We start from the raw sequence: 23,036 nt of genomic DNA on the forward strand, positions 1-23,036 counted from the left end.
GAGATAGATGTTTATGGTGGTTTACCATTGAGAATGGCCAAAACCAATAATACAATGTATGCAATATAACCCCTACGTGAACCACGCATAAAATGTATGACATTACCAAAAGTGTGATTCCAATCCGATGTTTTTGTGTTGTTCTGTTCTTGGTTAACCTATGAGCCACATTTTATCAACACAGATCCACCCACACGGACACGGACACGCACACAGAGACAACAAACAAGTCTCTTAGAACAAGACCACATTGCTTTGGCATTTCCATGCAACCTGCCAAACTACCATAATTAGCCAATCAATCCCTAATCCCTGTGTGTAATTATGATCCACATCCCATTGCTTTGTGTCTGAACCCTGGGAGCAGACGGGAGCCGGGGTTAAAACCCATCTCTACTGCTAATGGGGCCTTAGCATTTAGACCGATAATCGAGGCTAAGTGGACTGACAGTCCTTCAGTCCCTCCAGCTCTCCCCTCCCAGGGGCCCGCCAGCTGACTCATAGCTCGTCATGCAACGCCTGGGACAGCCCTGAAGATGAGCAAGGACCCCCCGCTAGCTGCCTCAGGAAATTTACCTGAGAAACATGAAGAAACAGTCTCTTGGAAATATTGACAAATAAGTAAGTTCTATCGATGAATACATTGTGGAAGACAATCACGCACAATGACTGAACAGGCACACAGGGAGCAAGGTAGGTCAGTTAGACAGACAGGTAAGCCATCCAATTATTTCATTGGGGCCGATAAAATGATTGAACGGGCTTATTACAGGCCTGCCACAGCCAGAGCTACCAGATCTTTTTATGTTTTTCTCAGAGCATTCATTTATTGATTGATGTGGAGATGTAAGGAGATTTCAACAAATCCTGTTGTTGTTTGCTGCCTTGTTGTTGTTCTTACCGTTGCCTGCAGATCCTGTGTTTTTGATGTGATTTGTATTGCTTGTTTATTTATCTTAAAACCCTGGCTGCAAACCAAATTTCCTCCATAGCAGGACAATGACGATTGGTGAAGGTGGATATGGGTATAGATCTACACAGGTGGATATAGGGTGGAGGTGGGCTTAGATCTATAGAGGTGGATGTGGGTATAGATATATACAGGTAGAGGTGGGTATAGATCTATACAGGTTGAGGTTGGTATAGATCTATAAAGGTGGAGATCAGAGGGCGATGGGTATAGATCTATATAGGTGCAGGTGGGTTTAGATCTAGACAGGTGGAGATCAGAGGGCGATGGGTATAGATCTATATATGTGCAGGTGGGTTTAGATCTAGACAGGTGGAGATCAGAGGGCGATGGGTATAGATCTATATAGGTGGAGGTGGGTTTAGATCTATACTGGTGGAGTCCAGATGGAGATGGGTATAGATCTATATCGGTGGGGGTGGATATATTTTCGAGGATATTTCGAGGACCTTGGACTCTCAGAGACCCTACGCCAAGCTGCACTCCGCCAGCCTCTGCTGCTGCCACAGCCGTAGTGTTGATGCGTGCACTCGCCCGTGGTACTCATTACTCTGGATCTCACAGGGCCAGGGTTCTCTGTACAAACTGTAACGCGGCAAGGACCTGGAGAATTCATCCGTGGCTAACTCGACAAGGCCATCTGTCGCAGCGCGGCTGGCGAAGGCGCTAATATCCCGACGGTTTCCGTATGAAAGCTAAAGGTTGCGTTACCTTAATGGGATTCATTTGATTAGCGCTGGGTACACTCAGCGCACGTTGGAGCATGTTATGATAGACAATCACAGTGATAGAGTGAGGATGGGCTGATGAGAGAGAGAGAGAGAGAGAGAGAGAGAGAGAGAGAGAGAGAGAGAGAGAGAGAGAGAGAGAGAGAAAGAGAGAGAGGGGAGGAGAAAGATGGATAGAGATGCTGAGAGAGGGGGAGACGGAGGGGGGAAATAGCTCGGAAGCAGAGAAATACAAATGAGAAAATTAGGAAAAATGAAAAACAGCTGAAGTAGAACTGGGCTCCGCAGAAATAAGATTAGAGGGGAAGGAGAAGACATGATGGTTGTGGACGTGGCAGTTAAATGAGCCATGTCTCAGGAGAACAGGGTGTTGTGGGTAATGTAGTAAACAGTCTAATCCATCCCCTGTCCATTAGGGCCCATGGCTGGTTAGCCCCCATTAGCGGACCACTCAGCGTTGGCTCATCAGGGAGGTCAGTTGTTTGTTTTGCATTTCACATGGTTTTAGTGAGCATGGATGCCTGTGTTTTTTGTGAATGTGTGTGTGTCTAAGTGTGTGTTTTTTTGTGTTTGATTGTATTTTGAGTGTGTGTGTGTGTGTGTGTATGCACATACATGGTTGTGTTTATGCACATGTGTTTGGTGTCTGTGTAGACTGTATGTGACTTGACGGGTGCCTCGTTGTGTGTGTGTGTGTGTGTGTGTGTGTGTGTGTGTGTGTGTGTGTGTGTGTGTGTGTGTGTGTGTGTGTGTGTGTGTGTGTGTGAGAGACCGTGCAGATTGAGTTGCCCCAGAGATGAGCTCTGTGCTAAATTGTCTTTAATGAAGGCTGTCTCATCGCCGCCTCTCATCGCCATAGAGGCAGGGGAATTAGGTGGCTTTGTGGCGGGGCTGTTTTGATGCGGATCGACTGCGGTTTTTGTTAGGAATGTTTCCAGGAACCCCCACTTCCCTGCCAATAGGCCTCACAGAGCCTCCAGGTTTTTAAACGCTCATAGCTTACCCAGCATGAGCACTAAAACCTTTGAAATGGATTTCATGACAGCTTGTCGTGGACGCCTTCCTGACCTCTGTGATCGTCGTGTTTTGTTGTTCGGTCGGTGGTTGTTCTTTCCCTCTCACTCTCTCGGTTTGCTCACCCTTCAAACTCACGCCCTCTGTCCGCTCGCTCCCCATGCAGCCTCACTATCATCATTGTTCATTGTTCATTGTTTAGTAACTCTAGTAACCTGATTTGTTTTAATGCAGGGACATTGTGATGATAGAAACGGCCAAAGTTTTCATTAGCCCAGGTTAGGGTATATTTGCATGAATTAAGGCCCTGTCCCATTTCTCCCCCCTTAAAACTTCCACTTGGTTTGGAGTGCCCTCAACAGTAAATCTTCCACTTTGTTTTAAGCCTGCATCAGACCTCACTACGTTTTGAGGGTTGATTATAAGGGCAAAATAGCACTCCCCCTTGCTCCCTACAGTAATGGGGCACCCTACCCCTACATGAGAACGTGCAAAATATAGGGTTAGGGCAAAAATATAGGGTTAGGGGAGGTATTGGGACGGGGCCTAAGGATTTTACTTCACTACAACTCTCTGGAGTCCTCTCAATATGGTGGAGTGCTGCCAACAAATAATCCCATGAAGCATTTTGATGAACCATCTCACAGGTGCAGAAGCTTCACCCATAGGGCATAACATGAAAAAAAAAAAACGATAACCAAACATAATGAAATCCACTTTGTGTCGCCTCGTCGGTTTCACATGGCACATGGTTTGAGAGCAGCACTTGAAACATAGCCCCACTCACTCCGACACAAGAAGCGGATTCCCATGATTGTTTCCCAGTGTATCCACAAAGTATCTCTGCATTTTTCATGAGGACACATGCGTGAGTACTGTGTGTACTTTAAAAAAACAGATTTGACATTTAAAAGTGGTTGAAATGAACAGTTTTGACCACAGTCCTGAGCGGTGGTGACGGTGTGACTACATAGATAGGTGTGTGCATAAATGTTCCTACGCAGCGCCAGAGGTGGTTTATCCAGCACTAGCCACACTGGCAACACACAGCCTCAACGTTTACAATGGAGGGGAGTGATTGTGTGTGTGTGTGTGTGTGTGTGTGTGTGTGTGTAAGTGCATTACTACCCAAGCTCTGGGGCAGAACGACAACAGTGGGAATTATAACCTGGCCCCTGGCGGTTCATTAGAACACCAACTCAACAGAACAGAGTGGAATAGGAGGAGAGGGGAGATAGAGATAGGGGAGGGAGGGAGGGAGGGAAGGGAGATGGAGTGGTGGAGATGGGAAATGGAGAGCTGGAGATGAATAGAGAGCTAGATGGAGGGAGAGGAAGTGAGAGATGTATGGATGTAGGGGGAACAGAGCGAGAGAAACTAATTCAAACCAGTTCAAGAAAACCTGTCTGGCTATCTTCATGCATTACCATCTCTCTCTCCCCCTCTCCCTCTCACCCTCTCTCCCTCTCTCTCTTCGTCTCGTCCTGGATCCCTCACACATGGCCTCGTCCTCTCTATCCATCATGCTAATAGTCCCTGCTCCTATATCCCTCTTCACCCATCCCCTCAAACACCACCGCTTCCTCCTCCTCCTCCTCCTCCTTCTCCCTCTTCTCCACCTCCCCCTCCACCCTCTCGACCACCCCACTCCCTCCCTGCCTCAGCATCATTTACCCCTCCTGGCTTCCACATTCTCTCCTCCTCCTCCTCCTCCTCCTCCTCCTTCCCAACACCCTCTACTCCTCATCCTCCCCCTTCTTCTTTTCCTAAAGACTCCTAGAAGGCCTCCTCAGGGATGCTGGTTAATCCCTACATCCTTCCATCATTTATCATATTGTGCTTTTCCTCATCATTTCTGTCCTCGGTTCCATCCATCAAGATTGTGTTGTTCCTAATTATTATAAACCTCCTTGTCAGTGGTTTGAGGGCAGCAAAACCAGCCTCTATATACATCTCAAAGCTGAAAGCATCTGTAAACACACACAGACATACACACACACACATATATATATATATGTAAATATGTAATATATGTAAAAAAACACACATATGGAAGCAGAGGGTACGTGTGTGGGGAGGGATGAGGGTGTGGGTGATGGACGGGTCTTCAGGTGGAGGGCTGGATCCAACAGGAGCACCATTTCATATTCCTCTCTTGATAAGACAGGTTTAATGTGCGGGCCAAAAACCAACATGCCAGGTCTGAATGACACACAAGTCAAACAGGACGTCCACACACACACACACACACACACACACACACACACACACACACACACTAAACTACTATTACTACTACTACTACTGGATCAGATAAGGTCTGAAGTCAGGAAAGCTTGCATTGAGGCCTTTAGATTAAGATAGTTTAACATGCAGGGAAATTATTGGAGAGCAGGGCATCATGGGAGTTGGATCCTGAATAATCCTCTTGTAGCAATGCTTTATGTGATAGCCCATCACAGCCACTATAATGGGGAGGCATAATACATCAATGAGAAGATCTCAGCAATTACACTTGAGAAAGAACCAAAACAGCATTAACTCTGAGTGCTCCTATGGTATACAGGCCACTCCAAGCTGCTTAACATAATTGGTTTCCAGACTAAGTTTAAAATGGGCTAGCCACTGCCAGTGGCTCGCCTCCTAAAACCCCCTCACATACTGCTCGGATCAGATCTGCTCCAAACAATGTTCGGAGGCTATTATTCAGTATAATGAACTGTTTTATTACAACTGGTTTTGAGGTTGCAAAGATTTGGCTACTCCGACAGCAGCTTGCAGGGTTCAATGCATGGTGGAGCTCGACTCATTATGGCGACCATAATTAGTCCCCAGCTTGGTTGTGGAGTATGGAGTGGAGTGGTGTAGCTGGTAAGAATGAACCACAACGGGCTTCCTGTTACGCTGGCGGGAGAGGGAAACCTGGGCCACGCCGCGGCCACATCAGTACCCTCGTTGTACATTCTTTTCCAATAACGGGACAGCCCGGAGTGGTTCGTTCTGCTTACACCACCGTTACTGAAAATGATTAGATATGAGTTACTTTCATCTTTCATCATGTCAGCTGAAATTTTAATATTCTTCCTCTGCACATGTGTGCATATTGTGGTATTTTGTTGTGTTGACTCATACACACGTCAATGCCAACACCCACCCAAGTACATAATCGTGGTTTGTTCTCTAGGTATAGTGGAGGACAATGCAATATGGTGTAGTATTGTGTAGTATATTGTAAAATCAGTAATATTTTATTACGTGTATTATAGTGAAGTATTGTGTAGTATATTCTATTGTGTGTTATGGTGCAGTATGATGTGCTATGGTGTGTAGGATGGTGTAGTATAGTGTAGTATGATAGTATGTATGATGTGTTATGGTGTAATATGGTGTATTATATATATATATATATATATTTTTTTTTTTATATACACCATATTATATATATACTTATTGTAAGTTGCTTTGGATAAAAGCGTCTGCTAAATTCCCTAAATGTAAATGTAAATTATAGTGGAGTATGGTGTAGTGTAGTGTAGTATGATGTGTTATAGTGCAGTATGGTGCAGTATGGTGTAGTACATTGTAGTATGGTGTAGCATGGTGTAGTATGGTTAAGTATGTTGTAGCATGGTGTAGTATGTTGTAGTATGGTGTAGTATGGTGAAGTATGTTGTAGTATGGTGTAGTATGGTGAAGTACATTGTAGTATGGTGTAGTATAGTGTAGTATTGTGAAGTATGGTTTAGTATGGTGTAGTATGGTGTAGTATGGTCAGGGAACATACAGGAACATAATACATTCTGGATCAGTACAATACAATTACTGCAAGCAACGTCACTTCAACGAAGTGATGATGGGCAGCTCAATGTAAAAGTGTGGATTACGCGGTAACAAACATGTAGTCTCCAGCTCAGCGGGGGCCATGACATCACAGCGATGAAACATGTGTTTAGACGAAGAGGGTTCTCCTCTTCATCTAAAGACATGACATGGCTGGATGTCATCGCCAGAGAGGATGGCAAAGGTGTCGGGTGGAAGAGATCACATGGTCATGCCGCCAGGAAAAAATGGGAATACAGGCAGAGATTAATAACGACTCGTTGTGGAGCGAATTCTCAATCCTTTCCACACCACCAGCAAAAAATATAAAACATTATTTGTGTCCCAGTCTTTAAGTCTCCCCCATTTTTCATTGTACACTGATGTCATTTCATACTTACTCATACCTAGTGAGTTATATCTCTGAAGGAATATGAATCCTGAAACAATACCCCGGCCCTAAAGCAGCTGTGTTATTGGCCGTGTTCACTTGGCGGCCCTCTTGGCCCCATTAAGCCAGCTTCTTGAACCAAAATGGGCGCTGGTTGAAAAAGTCCCACTATGAAGATGTCGGCAGGCTCTTACTTGGCACTCTGTTGATGGCTTTGAGCGGCCGCAGTACCCGCACCGTCCTGATGGCGGAGAAGTTAACGTTCTGCAGGTCCAGGGAGTACTCCACGATACTGTAAACACACACACACACACACACACAGAACAAATTAGCATTTTACTATGGTCATCGAACAATGGCATCAGGTATGTTCCGCTGCGTTCCTAGCTGCTGCGCTAGCCAAAAAGCTAGCCGAGAGTGGATAGGAAACATGCAACACACATAGAAAGAGTTCAGATCAGCACAACGCTAACAGCTTATGAAGCTGAACTGCTGATCTTGGTTTACTGCATCCTCTAGTCCTCATCATAGAAACATGAGACCAGGGGCAACCAGAGGGAAATTAATGTGCGCATGGTGAACATGAACAGGCAAATTATGTATAATGTATATTATGTATGTATATATATACCCTATATATACCCTTCTTTAGATCTCTAGATCTCTTCCTAAGGTTGCATTGGAGGTATAGGCAAGAAAAATAATATATTTATATATATATATGATAATACATTATATACATATATTTGTAGCATGGAAGGGCAGTTTTTGCGTTGATTGCAATCAATGCACCCCTACAGAGATGCTTTGTAATTAAAAACCACCAGGGGTGTGTTTGGTTTACTGTCAACGGCGTTACAGAACTAATCACCCAAACAGTCCAGAGGTGAAATAAAAGTTTAACATCCAGAAGGAAGAAGAACAGTAGAATATCTCCCGGTAAGACAGAGCTTATCTTCCATGAGAGGATCTATAGCGCATGAGGCAGTGGCGATTTCTCTAAGACTGCAAGGGAAGCTCAGCTTCCCCTAAAATTTCAAAAATTAAATGGTCAAATATATACTGTTGTGTTAACATTTCATTGACTAAAAATGCGTTAGAACACGTCCATCTCGAAGACGAGTTTGTTCAGAATCAGCTGCTTATCGCAGGTCGACTGACTCGATTTCCTTCTCATACATTCCCGTAGTGTCACAGTGCATTTGCCCGTTGAAGCTCAGCGTCCATCCACTTCAGTGGGGCTGCATAGAACAGGTTTTTTTAGTGCGTCGAAAGTCGACGGTCATTGGATAATGCTACGATTATGTCCCTCCCACGGACGCTTAGTGTCTCTGGGGGTGGCGGAGTGGGCTGGCCTGGACGCTGGACTTCTGTGTGATGATTGGGGGGTCTGCGAAAGACTGAGTTGCCGTTTGATTGACAGCGATTTTGAACTATAAAAAGTCACCGGAGCTGTCTTCATTCCTCAGTCCCATTGCGGATTTTGCAAGCGAGTCGAAAGACGAACTGCCTACCTATTTCTTGATAGTTGCTTGGCGAAATTGCTAGACAATTTTCATCGTACATTCAAGTCCATACAAGTCCTGTATTCAGATCAGGACTTGCAGGGTGACAGGGGAAAGCTGTGTTATTTCTTGGTGTTCCTTAAAGACATGGAGTTGGACAGTGCAATGCCTCAGCTTTACAAACAGTTTTCATTAGTGGCAACAATTAGAGCTACATCTGCAGGTGTAGAAAGGAGCTTCTCATGTTTAAAGCGGCTCAAGTCCTACACCTAACACAATGGGCCAAGGCCGTTTAAGCAGCCTAGCTCTGCTGGCCATTGAGAGGACACTGGTCAAGTCAGTGGAAAAGACAGCTAGTTGGTATGACAGAGCATTTCCTTGAAAAGGATCAGAGAGCATAATTTACATATATACTATATATATACATAAATTGACAATTTATATGATGTAGGCCGAAAATGAGCTTCCCCTCTTTGAAAGACCAGCAGCCGCCACTGGCATGAGGAGATGTTAAGAGCCACCAGATGTGACACATTTGGGGGGGGAGGGGGGTAGGGGGGGGGGATGGAGAGGGAGACAAGGGGAGAGGAGGAAGAGAAGAGATGAAGTGGAGGAAGGATCAGGCCAGCAGTGCGTAGGAAATCATAAAAACACTGGGACATAAATTGCGAAGACAAAGATGCCAAGAAAGAGAGATTGCAGAACAGACAAGATAAAAAAAAAAGTCAGAGTGAAAGTGGAAGAGACAGGAAGGGTCCCTGAGAATTTAATTCATCAAGTGCCTTAGCCTTCATTCATTTATTCACTAAAGGTGGTGCAGGTAAGATTGAACAGCTATTATTTGAGGGTAATTGGTTCTAAATAGCGGAGCCATGCATCAGAAATGAGTTAAATGCTCTCTGAGAATATCCGTTTGCAGAGGATTGCACCTGCCTCTGTAAGGGACATTACAGATGTTTGACCGCTCACTGCTATTTTCTGATCAATCAGGGCATCTCTTTTCCTTTTTCCGGTGTGTGGATATGGAGAACTGTTTTAAGTAAATAAGACAGGTTTGTTATTTATTGAAGTTCAACTTCAAAGTTTATTTGGAACACAAATGGTAATACACAACACATACAAACAACTTGTGATCTACTCTTCATCAATTATAATTATAAAAAAACAAATATGATGACAAGTAATTGAATTAAACACATATTGTCACAACCAGCTGAAGGGAACTTGCCGCAACATGAAATTGTCCACTTTCATCTGAGTCTTGAATTCAACAAGTGCACAAAAAGGTAATGGAATGGAAATGGAAAATAAATGAATCTGACAAAATATCACAGCAAGACACAGACATTGCTGTGATGGAGTGCAGTCCACTGCTGATCCTTAAACCAACCTGCCATCTAAAACATTGGCAACACAAATATGGAGGGGAAACGAACACACAAAACTCAAAGATATGACCAGGGGTCACGACAACATATTGGGATGTATGATTGCAAGAGTAGATAAAGTATCGTCATGAGATTCAAGATTCAAGTTTCAAACAACACCAGGTTATCTGTAGAGCAGGGCTGTCACGGCGAAGATGAGGGAGAACCGTTCAAACACAAACGAGGAACCTTGAAGACATTAAGGTTCTGGTTCAGAGGGCTCAGCCACCAAGAGGTCACAGTAGTCCACTGCTAAATTATTCTCTGTTCTGTTCTTCCTTCAGCAAGCCAAGCGTGTGGCTGGACACAAAACTACAGGGACCCACAGGGAGGAAAACAAACCCATTGAGAATGATCCAACACAATCACCACACCAGGCTGTGGTGTCTTGGAAGGAGCCTCAGAGCTACTGGACTGGCTCCCACCACAATCTTTAACACTGGAATCTAGTTGTGGAATAGCCCTCCTGTAGAGATTAAGCTTTCCCAGTCCAAACAGGCATTCAAAGGTACACGTATAACAATTATTATGAAATATGCTGGGTAGGGCAAGGTTAAAGATACATTGACTGATTTGCAGGCATTGACTTATGTATGGGGATACGGACAAATAAACAATGAGGGGAATCGTAGGGAATCGTTTAGTACCTTTTAGCATTCTTCTCTTTCTATGAATTAGCTGTTATTTTCTCTTGTTTTTGTATTTACAGCAAGGATCCCATTTGAAATAGTGCACGGTTGATTTGATGCGTTATCCTCTGGGTCCTCCAAAATACATAAAGTCAAAGTTTGTGGAAAGTTATGATCTAGCGGAGGTCGTGAGCCCAGCCGCTCCGTCTAAAACTCTGCCTCGGTCTGAAGATGCCTCACATCACTGAACCGTGTGTTGGATATCAGAGGAGCGGACACGGCAGTATCCACTCTGCCATAACGCTATAGCATCCCCAACCTGTCTGCAAGACGTACTCAACCGCCTACCTCAGACCAAGTGAACCGTCTGTCTGTCTGTCTCTCTCACTCTCGATCACTCACTCACCCTTCCTTTCTTCCTTCCTCCCTCTCATCTTAACTCTGCACTACAGGAACCAACTCCGCCGCACTGTGACATGATTTCATTTGAAGGGACAAGATCACAACAAACTGGACTGGTATAAACTCTGACCCAGGGAAACAGGAAGTCAACACAGGTAATCAAGCCGTGCTGGGGAGTTGGTCTCCTGGCAGTGCGCAACATTGACACGTGTGATCTAACATGACAGGTAGGTTTCCAGGTGTGCTTCAGGAGAGAGGAGGCGGGCTACTGGCCAAACAGATGGATTAACCCTGATAGGGTTATTAGGGTCGTAGGAAGCAGTGATGGCAGTGATGAGATGTTTTAACAGCGCGTGCGTGCATGCGTGCGTGCGTGCGTGCGTGCGTGCGTGTGTGTTAGAGAGAGATAACAGGAGAAATTATGAACATGGCAAGACTGAGACGGAAACAGCTCTCGTCCCTACAGGAAGCCATTTATGACAACAACAATGGAACACATACCCCCCCCTCTACACACACACACACACACACACACACACACACACACACACATCTGAGCACTGGCCCCTCGGAGTCTCTGGGCTGTCAGGGAACTGTGTCAACGTCAACTATGACGCATTTACATAGTTCTGAGAAACACACTCGCACAGCACACACAGACCAAAAACCTAAACAGCAGACTCACTCACACAAACACAAACGCACACCAGACACGGCCGTCGCAACCAAAAATTGCGTCTCCGCACAGAAAGTTTAACTAATAATAGTCAGACAGAGACCCTTTACCAAACCCTGTCATGAATATTTCAAGGGGAAAATTTCTCTCCCTCTCTACTTCTTCCTTCTCTGCACAGCTATTCCTGCAGTTTTCTTACTGCATATCTTTCAATCGTTGACTGTTTTCTTTGCCATGTCAATCTCCCTCTCACTTTCGCTCTCTCTCAATCTCTCTCTCTCTATCTTGTTCTCTCCCTTTCTCTTGCTTGCTCTCTCTCTAGGTCTCCTTCTGTCTCGCAACCTTTCTCACTAGCTTCTTTGTTGGTGGCTTGAAGGTGAAAAATTGTAGGATTGGCCTCGGGAAGCAGGGAGAGAGACAGAGAGAGAGAGAGTGCCAGCGAGAGAGGGAGAGTGAAAGGGAGAGAGAGAGAGAGAGAGAGAGAGAGAGAGAGAGAGAGAGAGAGAGAGGCAGGGAGATGAGAGAGGTAGACTGCAACATTTTCCATCTCAGCAGGGGGGATACAGCTTTATCGTGCTGTCAAATAAAACCCCAAATGTCTCCCAAGGTTATTTATGTCTCTTCCCTCAACGGATCTAAACGCTTTGGAGAGCCCAAGGGCTGTGGGATTTACTATCAGCTGAATAAAGTTAGGAATACGAAAGCACACAGTGTGGATGTATAGAACACACAGAATATATATCCGTCCAGACACCTCATCAGCACAACAAGCTGTTTAAAATCAGTTGCCTTGAGCAGCAGGATTTACATGCCCACCATGTAGACAAAATGTATTGGTGGTGACCACAGGTATGATGCCCACCTGGGGTCATAGGTGGTTAAATGTCAGATCCGGAGCCAACTGTGTTAAGTATGATAAGGATCCACAAAGCTCTATAACAGCCTAGTACCGAAGCATAAGAGCCTAATAGAGCCGGATAAACCAGTTAGCTGACGAGTAGCACCAGGACACTTATTTAATATCATCCGTTTTGACCAAAGTCATTTTGGAGTACAGGGTATGAATTATTAAGAGAAGATTAATGAGTGGAATAGATCTTTTGTCCCAGAGCGAGTTCTGCAAGGCTGAGGACACACACACATACTAATGATAATGCTCACCCCGAGAGAAACAAACATGAAATGCACAGAAAATGCAATTAACCCTCTCACACACACACACACACACACACACACACACACACACACACACACACACACACACACACACACACACTTCCTACCCAATCTCCTTGACCATCTTCACAGCTGAGAGACCATGCATAGAATATCTCTCTCTCTTTCTCTCTCTCTCTCTGCCCCCGAGCATAAACACACGACACAAATATCCATACGCATATAAAGGACGACTGTACGGTAAAACCATGCCCATCAGTAATCAGTACATTTGAAATGCAGATGACGATTGAGACAACAGCTCTGATCGACCCCCGGCTGTCTGAAGAGAGGGATCGTCCTTTAACACACAGGGGCCGCTGGGGGGGGGACACACGGGGGACACCCACAAGACCCACACACATGCCTTTTGCACGCAGCTTTGACAGACAGCTTTGGGTTAAGGTGAAAGGTATCGAACAGATATGATTCATGCCGGGGGTATTGCCATGCCAACACAGATCGAAATGAATGGTGTGTCCACCGGCTCTCTTGTCTCTTTGGCGAGGCATACGTCAGAGGGAGCGGGAGGAGAGGGCCAGCCGTACGTTCTGCCCACACACAGTCCGACCGAACTGTAAACATCAGGAGGTGCACGGTGCCCCCGACCGCCCACACGCATGCTGCTGCGGGAGCCTGTGGGAAACGTGGTGAGAGTGTGAACGTGTGAGGTAATGTGTGAGAATGTAAAGCAGTTAGGAGTTCTCTCGCTCTCACTTCAATTATTTATGTATATATATATATATATATATATATATATATATATGTGTGTAGATATGTATGTGTGCTTTCAATTAAACAAACAAGGCATGTAGGCATGGATACATATCTATCTGTCTAGATTCTATATATAGATATTGATAGATATATATGACCTGTTCTTAATGTCAGAACGCTGGACTGCAGAATTTTTCACACACCACATCTGATGGCCCGCGTATACACACAGCGTGTGTAACAACATAGCGAGACAAAAGCATGCAGAGTTTCACCGCACGTACGCTTGCACGTTCAAACTGTTGCAAATGACCGTGTTAAGCACCAAGGTGCAACCATGTGACCGATAAAAATGCCAGTGCATGCAGACGCCGCGCATGTGGAAACCTGCTGCTGCAACAGGGTTCCTGTTTAATTGATGTTCCCAGAAGGCCTGGTGTCGCCCATGTCCTGCTGTCCAGTTACATGTAACACCCCCCTGTGGCTTTACCAGGAAGACTTCAAACAGCCCACACACACACCCACCCACCTACCCGCGCGCGTGCACGCACGCACGCATGCACACACGCACACACACACACACACACACTAATGAAGGGGATAAGATGTGAGAGCGGGATGCTGACCTATACACGAAAGAAGAATCCCAGCAGTGTCTCTTCATGTTTCACTAGGTATCTTATTTTTGATCCTTTCTGTGTTATATCATTGATTATTCAGAGTGGCTGGTTCTGTTCTTTTTCCCAGCAGTGTCCTTTTGTCTGCCAGGAAATTTGGCAGTGATAGATTTTACAATGTGAGTATTTTTCGGGCACCTCTGAAATATTGTGTTCATGTCAAAAGAAGACCCATTCAACAAATACTATTGACTGCGATGGTTTGATGTTTACAAAAGAAGGATAAAAAGCGCGAGATGTGTTTTTCACTAACACAATTACATTGACAAATAAATAGAAAGACAGATCAACTTTATTGATCCCCTGGGGTGAATTTATTTGCCACTACACAAGAGGAACAAACACACAAAAAAAGCTTTACATCAAAACAGTACCCACATTTATGGCGGACGTGCTTTTACACAAAAGGCTCTTGGGCATAATCGGCACAACAAAGTGATATCGACAATTTAATGTGGTAAAAGGTTTTATAGTGAAGCCAGGATAGACGGTCATATTGGTTTTCTCACCAACAACAGTTTGGTCCTCTATGCCAGTGCTTGCCTTTATGGTTTAACATCCCAACGTGTAGTTAAATGGTTGGAGAGGTGTGCTACGGCGACGGCCAAGTTTGGCTACGCCAGTTACATAGAAGCCCACAGGGCGGTTATCCGAAGCAGAGGCAGGAGTTCAGCTTAACATGCAAAGTAATTTAACATACAAAGTATGCAACCTGGAATAGCTTTAGTAGTAGAAAGAGACCTACATGAACATGCAGAAGACATCCTTACTCCACACAGACAGGCACCTGCGGGGTTTGAACCCGCATTCATCTCACATTGAGGCAGCAGTGCTAACCACTTAGCCCCTGGCTATCACTAGCGACAGAGAAATAGGAAGAATGTCGTTGAATTATTTACTTGGTTTAATTTATTAAATCTGAATCCCAACCATATGAGATTCTCATGACCGAAACTTCCCAGTAGCGTCCTGCGGCAAACAAGCCCTGAACTATAGTTATTTTTCACAATGACACCGTATGACACAAACACGGTAATGTTAGGGAGCCGTCGACTCTAGTCAATATTCTATTTGTGTGACTCACTGTTTTTATATACCACACACTGTATTTTCCAGCAACACGATTAAATAAACACAGTTTAAGACGTCCAACGTTCAGGGCGCAGGGAAGGCAACTCCACAGACCCGCCTACACCTAATACCGGTTTGGTTGACAGTAATTCAGAATCTTGGAAAAAAAATAATTCAGCATCACTAGATTACCCTTTTTCTTAGCTGCAAATAACAGTCCAAAGAAATAGAGACTCGTAATAGGCTATCGTATTTATAGTAAATTAAATTCAAACAAGATGTTGTTACATTTACAAGCATGAACAAAGTTTCAGAAATCCAACAAATAGGGCTGGATAGTCCAGTGTGGTGGAAGGGTCTGGGTTTGAACCCTAATATCCGCAGCCTATCCCCGAGCAAGATCCCTAAACCCCACCTGCTCCTTAATGACATGTGTTTGTTAAATAGGAAGCAGAACGACTCAATTCAACTTCCTTTATTGACCGTGAGGGATCAGAGAGTTGCTATTTGCAGGAGAGTGGAGATAAAGTCGCAGTTCAGCAAACTATACCAAACCTGGAGGTAAGGTGAGGTAAGGTGAAGCACACTACGGACCTCATTGCAGTGTGGGGCTAGGCGGCTTCAGAACTCAACCTCCCACCCCAACGTCTTGAGCCTCAACCTTGGTTCTTTTTACATCCTCTGCGGCCGTGGGGCCTAGCTCGCTGCCCTCTGGCTGCTGACGGGGTTGATTTGTTTCAGCTGAACCGAGGTCCCCAGGAGTGGGTACCAGTGTATAGAGTGTGATTGTGGGTGAAGTGGGGACATCTGCAACATGGACCAAATTATGCCGGGGTTTCCCCTCACATTGTGTACACACTCAACGCATTTCAATTCCAGCCAGAGTTATTTTTTGTACGGGAACTGCCGGAAAACACGGGCAGAACAAACAAACAAATACAAATAGATATTCAGCAAATGTCCTCTGTGGAGCTAGGTGTGTTTGAAAAGATCTACCTCCAGCCTGTGAACCCTGACAACCGAGCCGCTTATAAGTGAGCTCAAACCACCAATCACAAGGGGCACAGCAATGGATCAAAACATACACACACCAAAATATAACAAACGCTACACTACAAGAAGACATAACAAGCTGATGGACTATGACAAAGGAGTATTGTCATGGAATTATTACTAATCAATTTAACAATTGAGCACTTGCAAGCGGAGCCAGCTAGCTAATGTGTGTGTACTGACTGAGAGCCATTTGTGATGTGCATGGGGAGTGACACAGAAGCAGAGTGTGATGTGCACGGGGAGTGACACAGAAGCAGAGTGTGATGTTCATGAGGAGTGAGACAGGAGCAGTGTGTGATGTTCATGAGGAGTGACACAGGAGCAGTGTGTGATGGGGACACAGGGGAGTGACACAGGAGCAGTGTGTGATGGGGACACAGGTAGTGACATAGGAGCAGTGTGTGATGTTCATGAGGAGTGACACAGGAGCAGTGTGTGATGGGGACACAGGGGAGTGACACAGGAGCAGTGTGTGATGGGGACACAGGGGAGTGACACAGGAGCAGTGTGTGATGTGCATGAGGAGTGACACAGGAGCAGTGTGTGATGGGGACACAGGGGAGTGACACAGGAGCATTGTGTGATGTGCACGGGGAGTGACACAGGAGCAGTGTTTGATGTGCATGGGAACATAGAAAAGGCCTTGGTGATTAGGGCCTGGAGGATCTGGGGATGCTGTCAAAGCAGTCGCATGGCATGCTGGGATGTGACGCTGCGAGGCGGCAAATTGGGGATGAAAGCTATAAGAACACTTTAATGAACTCCTGATGGCTTCTGTAATCATGGATGATTAGGAATAAGGGGGAAGCCCCTGTGTGTGTGTGTGTGTGTGTGTGTGTGTGTGTGTGTGTGTGTGTGTGTGTGTGTGTGTGTGTGTGTGTGTGTGTGTGTATGTGCACATGAAACCCGCCTGTGTATGCACATGTATTAGCTCAAATTCCTATCTATGTACACAATAAACAAATTGCATGCAAAAATACAGATCAGTGTATTTCACACCACTGTAGCTCTTCCAAGCACACCAACATGTTTCCCGATCACACTCCATGCCAAGACTCTTTGCTGTCAGTTAGCATCTGCAGTTAGTTGCAGCTAGTACAGTAGATTAGAGCAGTGGCTGTGGTGCAGTTTGGTGCAGAGATAGAGGCACTGGGAGGATGGGGTCCGTCGCACCACTGGTGGAGAAGACAGAGAAGAAATCCGAGAGCGGCGGGATACCCTGGCATCAAAAAGCCTCATGAAAGTGGTTGGAAAAAGTGAGGCAGAAGGAGAGACCAGAGAGCCACCAAGAATTTAAAGTAATTCCCAAATGAGGACCAGCATCGCAACCAATATTCTTCTGAACAGCGGCATAACTTCTACAGTTATCAGAGGTCAAATAGAGCCAGATACTAAAGTGAAATGACAAAAACTATTATTCTATTCTTATTGCGGTTTAGCAGTGATTCAGTTTGGCATTGCTGTCTGCTATATCACACAAATTTCTCATTGAGATGCCTTCCAACTTTGTAAGACAGTGATTCTCACCCAGGGGCACGTCTACCCTAGGGCCCTGTTTCTCAGATGGGGGTGCTTTGAGGGCTTCAAGGGGTACGAGAAACACTTCCGGTCTTTTTGTTTCTTTTAATGTTGTGACAAACATCTTCTTTTGAAAATGTGTTGAAATTGAATATTCCCTTCATAAAATGAAAAACATTAATTATATCTGTTTAACTCGGAAGTTCGGAAATCTTTCTTAAGATGACAAAAATCTAAGTGGGAAGCACTTCATAATGACTGCAACTTTGAAGCATTAATAAAGAAGCAGGAAGTAGTGAAATCAACATGCATAAAGCATTGCTCCTTAATGAATTCTCATTAGTAAGTCATTCATAATCAGTTGTGCATTATTAATGCAATAATGAGATAATGGTTTATGAGATCATTTATAAAGCATAAGTGATGATTTACAAACTATTTACAATGCGTTAATAAAGCTTTGTAAACACTTAATAATGCTGCAAATCATGATTAGGTCAAGTTGTTAGAATGCCTTGGTTAAGTCTTTAATGTGTGCTCATCTAAAGTGTGTCCAGTGCAATGGCACTTGAGGCATTTCAAGCCTATAAGTTTATTATATAAATGCTTTAGACATTGCTTTACATCAGCTCACACAAAATTAAGGTTTGATTAATGCTTTTTCTTTACTAATCATTTTACTGTACTTGAATTGATTAATCAAGCCTTTACATTTAATTTATGCTTTATTTAATTTATTAATTAATGCTCAATAAGGCATATATATATATATATATATATATACATATATAAAACACTACATGTACTCTCTTTAATGTTCATTTGTACACCAAATAACATGCAATTACATTATTTACATTATTTATTTTAATCTTCCCTGCAAATAACGTTTTGTACAGAAAGCCGTACTTGGCTGAAAGATTACCTTGGAGGCGGTACAAAAGTAAGAGTAACACTGCCCTGGGGGGTATGTGTGCAGGTTCCAGGTGGTACTTGTAATGAAGCCTTTTAATTACAACATAAAATATGAATATCTTTTCATGTGTAAAATATTATGTGCTGATTGCTGCTGATCAATAAAGTTAAGACCAGAGATAGAAAAGTATGCACTTGCTTCTTCCATTTAAAAAAACCTCTAGGCCACTGCAATATGAATAATGATGCTAAATGATAACAGTATAATATAAGTTCCTAGGTCACTAGTATATAAATAACTATGCTAAAGGATAATAGTATAATATTAGTTCCTAGTCCAATAAAATATTAACAAAGCTGTTAAATGATAATAGTGTAAAATTTGCTCCTAGTCCACCTCAACAGACGAGGGACAGGTTAGCAAGCATTTAAATCCAAGATGGCAGCTATGTGAATAATCTTAATAAGGAGGGATATCAGTGAAGTGTGCACTATAGGAAGACTTACCCGGCCATGACGATGAAGAAGTCCAAGCGGTTCCATGTGTCACCCAGGTAACAGCGACGACCCAGAATCCCCAGTGCCAGCATCTTCACCACCATCTCCAGCGCAAAGAAGATGTAGATGAACGCATCAAAGGCCTGGGAACAGGAGAGAGGGACTTTGACTTAGACTAGAATTATTTTATTCTATCATTCTGACATGTCATTAAACCATCATAAACAATAATTTTCCTTCTCTTTTGTTAAATCAAACAAAACAAACAAAAACAAAGAAGACAGAAGGAAACAATCTGAAACATTGAGTAAAAAAGAGAAAAAAGATAACATTAAAATTACCGTCGATTGGGCCTACTTAATTTAGCTCTTACTGTACTCTGCAGCTTCTTAATTCGGTAATGCTTCTGCATATTAAGTTCCATCATACTGGCATTTTTACAGTATACAACTACAGTAGAGATCATCAGAAACCAAAACGTCAGGGAAAAAATATACAATGCTTATTTTACGCTGACCCTTTGTGTCGTCCAGGAATTTGCCCAGTCTAGCAATGGAATACAACTTCGGCTCGCCCTTCTGAACAAGCTGCTCCAGATCATCTACACTTTCCCCAACTACAGGTTGCAGCACATTCTCCATGATAACGTCCTCATACTCATTCACTCATTCACAGATATTTCAAAATCTGCATTCTTATAAATACACACACAGATTTCGCCTCCGCCTGGCTCGTATTCTCTTCGCTTTCCATTTTCCACCGCTTCGCTGTGGTGTGCTGGATGGTTGCGGCTGTGGTAGGCCTGCCGTCTGCTGCGCGCCTTCCTCAGTAGATGCATCTACCTCCAGCGAGGCCTCCAGCAATGTGGCGATCTCTGGCCCCCTTTTGGTATGGTACCAGCTGTACGCTCACCTTGCACCGGCTGCGCCTCAAGCGCTTGATTCAGTGTTTGATTCACCACCGCTCCACCTGCAGTGTTCGTGGCCCCTTCCTTCCCGCTCCGATTTCAGGCATGATCTTTTGAAATGTCCGTATTCCCAACACGTAAAACATTTAATGCCGTTTGAGGAAATGTATATAACAAAGTCCTTTCCCTCCTCCTGCACCAATTTCACAGCCACGTCCAAGTCCCGATGCTGTTCATTCAGAATGAAGTTTGAAGTTTGTCATCTAAAATCGAGTAGGACCGGCTTTATCTGTGCCATTTGTTTTCCATATCTGGAAAGGATCCTCTCCAAAATGTATTTTTCAAAGTAAGGGGGTACATTCAAGAGAATAATTCTCTTTGAAGGGGAGGATTAAGGCATAACTTGAACAAATAATAACAAGTCCTTCCTCAATCAATTTATCCCAACAATCGTAATAACTGGCTCTCACTCCGAGTTCATCAAAAATCGACGCTTGGTCAGGGGCTTTTGGCGTTAACCGCTGATGCAAAGGCTGTCCTTGTGCGTCTTCATTCAACGGAAGGAGTTTTCAACTCATTACAATGTAATCCCTCCATGGCGAACAGTGTGTAACCCTTACCCTAACCCTTACCACTACTACCCTAACCCTAACCACTACTACCCTAACCCTAACCCTAACCACTACTACCCTAACCCTAACCACTACTACCCTAACCCTAACTCTAACCACTACTACCCTAACCCTAACCGTAAAAGGTGGTACTTGCCCCTACCATCCTACGAAAAAGCGAGAGCTCTTTTCCCTTTGGGTGTCAGATATCGCCGTGGAGGGATTACAAACACCCTGCGCTGAATAAAGACGCACAAGGACACCCTTTGCGCCAGCAGTTGACGCCGAAAACCCTGGCGTCAATTTTTGACGAACTCAGAATGAGAATGTGTTGTTTATCCACATGTGCGGTCTCAGAGAGAAAACAACTATTGCTTTGTTCATGCGGGACTTGATGTTCTTCCCACCAACTACTCCGCATATCACTAATAGAACATCATCCACCGATACAGAGGCGTCTGGCACGCACCTGCGCCCATGCCTGACTTTGAGTCGCGGCTTGGTGGAAACACTGGTCGTAGCCATCCTACCTTGCGGCAAATGTTTGTTTGCAATAAAAAACTGCTGCTGCCGATGCGCCAAGCCAGTCAAAGTTGGCAAAGAGCGAGAGAGAGAGAGAAAGAGAGAAAGAGAGGAAGAGAGAGAGAAAGAAAGAAAGAGAAAAATAGAGAGAGATAGAGAGTGAGAGAGAGAGAGAGAGAGAGAGAGAGAGAGAGAGAGAGAGAGAGAGAGAGAGAGAAGGGAGGAGAGATGAAGGACCAAAATATGGGGTGTGAAAAACATTGTTTTCAACCCCTGCATATTCTTTCCCACATTTGGTACTTGCTGAAAGGGCATTTCATAGGGTTTCAAATTGTGCTTGTGTTCTGTTGCGGTTGTACTCCTATGAGGATAGCTTGGCAATGCAAAATGTCACCAGTGCCAATGAACCGACGAGTGAGAGAGAGAGAGAGCGAGACATAATGGCACATTGACAACGTAAAAAAAATACTCAACAAGCCCGGTTTTAAAAAATATCCCCCGACCTCATGAAATCTCTCCTTTTCTCTACTGCTCTTTTGTCTCCCAATATCTCTCTGATCTCTTCCACTCATCCCCCTGCTCAGCATCCTAGAAGAGAGACCTTTCTTGAGGAGAATTGACAGGACTGCAGAGAAACTCTTTCCACAAGCAAACAGAAGCCCCTTCAGGATATTTTTGTTCATGAAAATTAACAAAATAACAAAAAATATTAATTGAAACAAAAAGCGGTTACAAAATAATAACAAACTGAATGTCACGTCTCTGACCCTGCTCCTTTTTTAGCAGGGTTTTCCTTTATCATGGTTCATTCATTACTTTATGGCTTCCTGTTTCCTTTGTTATAAACGCATCTCCTCTCGTTTAAGATACCTTTACTTCCTGCCCTTGTGTATCCCGGCTCTGGGATTGTCCACCCTCGCCTTGATTAGCTTCACCTGATTTGATTACCTGATCGCTAGACTGATTACCCGTGTGCCAAAGCTTTATTTAAGCAAAGACTTTTCCTGTATCTACCTTCTGCCTCTGTGTCGTGCAGTTGAGTCCTGCAGTGTTTACACCAGCCTGAAACGGCATTGTCAGTTTGACAAAACAAATTATAGAGAAAACATATTTTGTTATTGTCTCTGTCAATGTGTCTTGTGGACGGTTGTTCATATTTCCTAAGTGAATACATTTATTAAATGGTATGATTTTTTATGTTTTTATTACACAATAGAGCAACCAAACCATTTTAAGTTAGCTTCTACCAGAGTTTGTGACTTGGACTTGAGTCGTACGCACAGTGACTTGTGGCTTGACATGAGACTTCACAAAAGACTTGAGACTGGACTGGACTGGAGATTTTTTGAACATCGCAATGTATTTTTTTCCACTTTAATCTTCAGGAAATGTCTGACGAGACGAATTTCATCCTTGCAAAAGTAACTTTGGCTTTTGGCATCAGATTGGTACTCGGATCGGTCCATTGTAAGATGTGTTGGTCAGAATGGGTATCCATTATGAAATAGTGGGATTGGTGCAACGCTATTACACCCATAAGAGACTCGAGAGTTGACTTGGTCTTGTGACCTAAGACGTGTGATTTGACTTTGCTTGTGACAAAAGACTTGAAACTTAACACTCCCAGTCTTCACCCCTTCTCTCCTAACCCTCCCAGTCCTCACCCCCTCTCCCCTAACCCTCCCAATCAGGAAGACACAACAGCCTTGTCAGTTGGGTCATCCAGCTCAACATATAACTTGCTGTCAGAGAATTCCCAGACGGCAGG

General features: G+C 44.1%; 1 protein-coding gene across 1 annotated transcript in view; it reads right to left on the reverse strand.

Annotated features, from left to right (window-relative positions):
• The window catches only part of cacna1ib (calcium voltage-gated channel subunit alpha1 Ib), a gene marked incomplete at both ends in the record, with an annotated part of 98,190 nt that overhangs the window by 73,202 nt on the left and 1,952 nt on the right, over positions 1 to 23,036 (reverse strand). The window contains 2 exon segments of the mRNA XM_084465439.1: positions 7,117 to 7,214; positions 19,238 to 19,371. Coding sequence (XP_084321565.1) covers positions 7,117 to 7,214; positions 19,238 to 19,371 — 232 coding nt within the window.

Source organism: Micromesistius poutassou (assembly GCF_964030765.1).
Source record: "Micromesistius poutassou genome assembly, chromosome: 3".
NCBI classification, from domain to species: Eukaryota; Metazoa; Chordata; class Actinopteri; order Gadiformes; family Gadidae; genus Micromesistius; species Micromesistius poutassou.